Genomic DNA, 7,075 nt, shown 5'->3' on the forward strand with positions numbered 1-7,075 from the left:
ATAATTAAAATAGGATATTTTTGAGATATTTTGCAATGATAATTATTTAAAAATAATTAATAATTAAACAAATTAAAAATAAGATATTTTTTAGATATTTTACAATAATTATTATTTTTAAATAATAAATAATTAAACAAATTAAAATATGATATTTTTGAGATATTTTACAATGCTAATTATTTAAAAATAATAAAATCATATGTTTTATAACTTAAATAAACATTTAATTAAACGTAAATTCACTCACTTATTAGAATAATATCATATTAAACATATAATATAATCTACTGTAAATTAGCAAAAAATAGTTTTTTTTAAAAAAAAAATCTAGAAAGAAACTTAAATTTAAAATCTGCGTATAATATTTAATATTACATTAAACATATACTATATAATATTTTGTTGTCACTCTTAAATTCATAAACTAAAGCAAACATAAACTTAAACAACATAAATAAATTATTTAATTAATATACAATATTTATTTCAGAATTTATATAACATTAATATAAATTTAATAAAAATAATTAATAAATTCTATAAATAAAACTAAGCAAACGTGCATATTGCACGTTTATTGTATCTAATATATATATATAGTAAAAAAACATAAAACTTTGTTTTGCCCCAATGTTTAAATTAAATGGGTGATATTGTATAACCAAAATATGTGCATATATCATGCAATTTTAAACAAATAAATAAGAGATTATGTTTGCAATAATATATATATATATATATGGAATACTCTTCACATATATGAATACTAACAATTATATAACATAATGACTACGTATAACAAGTTATCGACATGTAAATATTTTTTTTCTACATTAATTACGAATTTAGTTTTTTTTTTGCCATAATTAATGTTGTTTCCAATATTCTAAAACTGACATGCATTTTAAAAATAAAAAATTTACAGTATTATATTTATATAATAAATACACTTTTTTCATTAGGTAACCGTTCTAAAAATTTGAAAAAATCAAAATTTATTTTTAGAAATATTAATTAACAAGTATAAATATGGACCTTTTATCTTAATCAATAGTTAATATTAAAGTAACCATATATAGTAACCGTTAAGAGTGCACCCATATATATATAAAAACATAGGACAAAAATGTTTAAGGTCTAACTTAAAGTCTCAACTGTGCCCAGCTTCAGGGCCATTCCATGGTTGAGGAGGTTGTAAGGTTATTCCTCCTCTTCATTTCTTCTCATAGCCAAGTTAACATCCTCTTTAACCATGAACTAAATCAGAAATTCTCTTACCATAATGAGCACAGCCAAAAGAAAGAGATAATAATATTAACAGAAACTGGAGAAGGAACAAAATTTGCAAATCATTATTACTACCAACCCGAGCTCCGCCCACATCTCCTCACTGGCCGAGATACGAATACTAGCGCATGTTGCCCTCTCGCAAGACATCAATCATGTCGTAAATCCGCTTCTCTGCCTTCGACTGAATCTGCAAATGTTACATGAAAATATTTGTCATAAAAAAAGAGATTGGTGATAGAGCAGTGCATCGATTGTTATGATAGACAATGAAATTAAATTGTATTTGGAGCTGTTCAAGACTTCAATCACACCACACCATAATAAATGAGCAATGTTAGGAACACAAATTTTACACTATATGGTCATATTTTGAGGAAAACAAAGTAGAACTATTTTTTTTATAGCATTACTCGAGACAAATTTTTTTGAAAAGGGAGATAGAGACAAAATACTAGGTCAGGCCCCTCTCAAATATATTGAAAACCCTCACTTATGGCGGAAGAAAACCTTGGTACAATAAAAAAACTAAAAACAAACACAAAACGACGCAAACTACACACCAAACTACACAAACAAAAAACTTCTCCACTCTCTAGAGAGATCCAAGGATAATCCCTCAAAACCCTTTGTGCGATACACCCACCCAAGTGGCAACCCAAAACTTAATCCTCTCCCAAATGAAAACACATAGGCTAGACTTTTCATAAAAAATTTTACTGTTTCGTTCTGACCAATTTGCCCAAAAACAAGCCAATATTGTAGCCTTCCACAACTTATTCAAACGCTTATCCCCACTAAACCACGACATAACAACTGAGAATAAGAAGGTGGAAGGCACCAACTCAACCCAAACTCAGCCCACACTTTTGACCATATTGACTGAGCCAACTCACAAAACAAAAATAGATGAGAGAGATTCAGCCGTCCTTTTACAACAAACACACCAACTAGGAGAAAGGCATTGATGACAAATAAACCATTATTCGAAGTACATAAATAAATCAAGAATCAAAGCACAAGAACAAGTTCAAAGTGTTAGCACCTTCTTGGCGAGAAAGATCACAGCATCAACGGTTCCCTCAGCATATATTGATCTTCCACAAACGTTGTGCTGAAACTCGAAAGAAACTCTGCCAAGAGGGAATTGAACAGGATCTTAAACTTTTTGGAGTTGAGGACAAAAATGCAAATTTGAAAGAGATAAGGGATGCCTCTCATTACGTTTCATCAGGTGAAGTGAGATGGTACATATGAAATGCATGGCCAGATAAATGCTCCTCCGGGACTCCAACCATCTCTCTTTGTAGCTTTGGATCCCTAATCAGTTGTACCTAATCGAAGTGTCAAAAAAAACAAAAGTTACAGATCACATCGGGAGAAACAGTTGATCTAGTCAATAAGCTATAAATAAGACTTTACATTCTTTTCAAACAGTCACAAAGATGTAGTACTATAGAAGTTTTCATATAGAGGTTTCTACTCCCCTTCATTAATGCAACAAAAAACTTTTTTTTAATTGAAAAGGCCTCTCCCATACGTACACACTACGCGTGTGAAAAACAAAGTTTGTTTTACAATTTACAGCAAATTTTTAAAACTGCGACTTCTAGACCATTATGAAGAAGATAAACCTTCTAACCAAACCATTTGACAAAGCCAAAAAGTAAATAATAATCCGCGAACTTCATCCTGTGTGACTGATAATGAATGTGTACTTGTCCAAGTTCACCGTGCAGCTAAAGCTAATAAGATGATTATGACTATGACTAATGACAGAGCATATGGGCTAGTAATCCTCACAATACAAATAATTATCCCATTCAATGTTGAATTATTATTGTCCATCAACAAACCTGATCCATGTCAAAAGAAACCCCCAATTTTTGGAAGCAAGAAATGACAGCTTTGGCAGTTCCTGAAGTGTCTACTTTGCTGGATTGATGGGATTCCATCACCTAATATAAGAGGTCAATCCGCCATGTTTGTTAGTACTCAAATGCAGCCAATAGAACATAAAATACCCTGATTTTATGTCATTTAAGTGTTTCAAAGTTTTAGATCTAATAAAGTTTTTGTGGTAGCATGCTGCATGATGACAGTGATAACATGAATATATCAAAAAGATTGTAGACAAGCTTGTCTTTAAGGTCCATAATAAAAAAGTTTACAGCTTCATTATTATCATCATCAACATCACCACTATCTTAATTGTCAAAATGAAATATTTACAAAGAGTACCTGTAGAGAATAACCAGAGAAAGCACCAGGAAATTGCTCAGCCATAATTTCCATGGCTGCGAGAAATGCAACAACCTACAGAAAATAACAGCCTATTAAAAACTCGTGAATGCAAATCATACTTATATCAATAATGGTATCCAATTCTGATTACCTGCTTTCCCTTTATAAGGATATACCTGTTTTCCCATTTGTGGAGATATAACTGCATAGATTTTGGACTCCTCAACAGTCCTATACAAACGATCCCTGTCTCCACCAGTGGTTCCCATCACAAATGGCACCCCAACACTGGAATATAGCTCTGCATTATCTGCACCATGGCAAAAAAAAATCTAAGGAACCTCGAAAGGAAAACTCACAAACAGAACAAAGACTATGAATGAGCAGCATTTTGTAATAAATGAGGCATCTGCATTGAATAATTACAAAACCGAAAGGAAAAAAAAGTACAATTTATGCAATTGTACTTTAGATTTACAACACAAATGGGGCATATGCAATTTACAAAACAACACAATCATAAGGATCACACTTGACTTAACAAACGTCAACCAAGTAAAATGTTATTAGAAAAAATTGAGCTACAATCTAGTTTCCAAACCATCGTTTCTCGGTTCATTAGTTATGCTACTGAACAAGAGCATTATTCCCTTTCTGAAACCCTTTCTACTCTAGGCTAGTGTTCAACCAGTGTGCCTTCTATATACTGGCTCACCACAATAAGTTAATGCACAATTTTTTTTTCCAAGCCAAAAAAGAAAACACACTAAAAAGATTCTCAAATAATAACCAATTTGTTTCTTGTAATTCAAACTAATTACAAAACAAAATTTCCGAAAGTATAGAACTATATCATTTTTCTTTATCTAGTAATCTTTCCTTGGACAAAATACCATTGACTGCTGCAGGCACAGTGTAATCAACCACAATCAAATTTGGATATTCATCAAAAAGTGAGGCAAGGGTCTTTTCTCTTTTAGAAGGGCCTTGCACTGTGATATCCTTCCCACAAACTTGCACAATCGTCCCAGACTCTTCTTCCGAGCCAAATGATACAGGGACAATGTTAAGACCAGCAGAACTCGCTGCATTAATAACAGCCTGCCCCATTTTTCCAGTACAACCATTTACCTAATTGATAACATAACAAAATACATATGATATGATATTCCTCATGAAGGTAAGTTAAGTACAAGAAAAATGGGAATGCAGATAAGTTGGTGAGGTAAACCATGATTTGGATGTTAGAGACAGAGTTATTCAGTGGCTGAATTTTTGGTGTCGCCATTGAAGCACGAGGGATCATAGCTGATGAGGAAGTTCGACTATGATTCCGCATTTTCATCCATCGGGTGGTTTCACAAGATATTCCAACTGTGCTTGTTGGAACTTTCACAATAAAAGACATTGAGTATTGGTTGTACGGTTTTCAATGCTGCAAGTTAAAGTCAGATTTCAGTAGTTATCATACAATGCAATCTTCAAAGAGTAAAATCCACAAACCCATGTCTTCACATCACCCAACATAACTTCTTATAGGCAAGAATCACTTTCTGGGATACTCAAGTTAACATGTATCAACTAGAGTTTAAGTTATACAAGAAGATTACCAATCATTCCAAGCAATACCCATCAACTAAATTTTAATATTAAAACTATATACAAACAGAATGAGTCTAAGTACTTAATATCAGCTGGAACCACTACTGCTTATCACTTCTTATAAATTATAGACAAGCAATGGCTTTTATTTACCACAAGTGAAAATCAGAAAGAAAATGACAAAAAGAGAAGTTCTTCACCATTTCAAAGCAAGTGAAATGAGTTTTACAGTGGGGCATTTACACAAACAGTTAGTGTGAAGGAAGAAAGAAAGTGAATGAGCACAGCAAAATGATACAGATATTGAAATATCACAAAGGAAATGATAAGAAGAGATCTTAGACTGTACAGAGAATGAACGGCGGCCGAAGAGGCGGAGGAGAGAGGTCGGGCGAGTCGGGCCGGAGAGAGCTTTGGGAGTGAATGAGTTTACTTTACAAGAGGCAGATTAGACTGTGGCTAGGTTTTTTATTATTTGTTTTTTTCCACTTCTTTCCTTTTTATTTTTTCATATTTAACAAAATGAAAGTCCCACATAGAAAGTAATTTTGTTGTACTTTTCAATTAACTTTACATAAATTATAAATTATAGTTGAAATTATACTCAACTTTTATATTTTTTCATTTAATTATTTATTTTATTTAGTAAAATTCAAATTTATAATTTAAATTTTTAATAAATAAAGTACATAATTTTATTTTATTACTTCCTTTCTCATCAAAAGGTGGTACTCGATTTAAAAGTGATTAAGACAAACAGTAGTCACTTCCACAACTCTTATATTATTTATCTCAAAGCGGTGTTTGGTACGAAAGTTTAGTTTGATGAGAATGAGAATATTAATTATAATTTATTTTGATAAATTTATTTTTAATGGTTTGGGTTTTATATTTTTAAGTGAGTTAATTGATTTGAGGGTAATCTTAATTTATTTAAATACTTGAGTTTGATATTTCCTTACTTTAAATCTCTTTTAACTCTACTCACACAAACTCAAACCTCATACCAAACACTACTAAGAGATTTGGTAGAAATTCATGTATCCTGTTACAAATATGCTCATTCCTAGTAGGGTGAGGAAAAACCAAAAGGAAGGAAAATAATTATAGGAGGGGTATTTTGGTCCGAAATGAACTTTGGAGCATATTTATTAAAAACAATTATTAAAGTTAGGATAATTTTTAATTATGGGGTATTAGGAAGCATAAGAAGCTCAAATTTTCCTTTGAGAATTATTTTGAATTGAATCATGTGGTATTTTATTGTATAGTTTAACAGTGATATATGTCACAACTATTATTATAAATTTGTAGTTTTTTTCCTGACATGTTACAATTAATGATGTATACATTCTATTTACAACATAAATCTAACCCAACATAATTCAAAAGACAAAATAATTATGCACTAAAATATTACACCAACGGATGTGATAATTTTTTTTAAATAATCACATTTATTTTCGTCGGAACTCATTTTTTTAAAAAGCAGTGGCACATGACTTTAAAATTATGGTGAATAATTTTAGCCTGTCTTTGTGTAAACTAGCTTAAAAAAAAAGGGTTTATACCTCTGTAGACCCTATGTTTTTTTCCATTATCTGTTTGGACCCTGTGTTTTGATAAATTACTTTTTAGATCATATGTTTTGTAAAATAGTTAAAATAGAATCCTAAACTCAATTTTGATGAAGAAAAAATTGAATATAACAATACAGATTTTAAGTAGAATGATTTTATTTTTGTTCTGAATTGTTAGTTTGGTAAATTATTTGTGATTTTAGTTGAAAAAATATTAACCGAAATTGAGTTTTGAGTTTTATTTTAATTATTTTACAAAATATAAAGTCTAAAAAATAATTTATTAAAACTCATGATCTAAACATAATGAAAAAAAAGAAGAGAAAAAATACATGGTATAAATCATAACACAAAGAAAA

General features: G+C 30.6%; 1 protein-coding gene across 1 annotated transcript; it reads right to left on the minus strand.

The window, feature by feature from the left end:
- Positions 1-1,082: 1,082 nt before the first annotated feature.
- LOC133789175 (4-hydroxy-tetrahydrodipicolinate reductase 2, chloroplastic-like) lies at positions 1,083-5,633 on the minus strand. Its single transcript, XM_062226930.1, has 9 exons — positions 5,486-5,633; positions 4,766-4,969; positions 4,428-4,665; positions 3,711-3,844; positions 3,532-3,606; positions 3,147-3,248; positions 2,515-2,624; positions 2,336-2,423; positions 1,083-1,480 (listed from the first exon to the last, which is right to left on the minus strand). Exons 2-9 carry the CDS (start codon positions 4,940-4,942, stop codon positions 1,412-1,414), a joined length of 993 nt encoding a protein of 330 aa, XP_062082914.1. The 5' UTR covers positions 4,943-4,969; positions 5,486-5,633; the 3' UTR covers positions 1,083-1,411.
- Positions 5,634-7,075: the final 1,442 nt, after the last annotated feature.

The sequence above is a fragment of the Humulus lupulus genome, chromosome 7 (genome assembly GCF_963169125.1).
Source record: "Humulus lupulus chromosome 7, drHumLupu1.1, whole genome shotgun sequence".
Taxonomy (NCBI): Eukaryota; Viridiplantae; Streptophyta; class Magnoliopsida; order Rosales; family Cannabaceae; genus Humulus; species Humulus lupulus.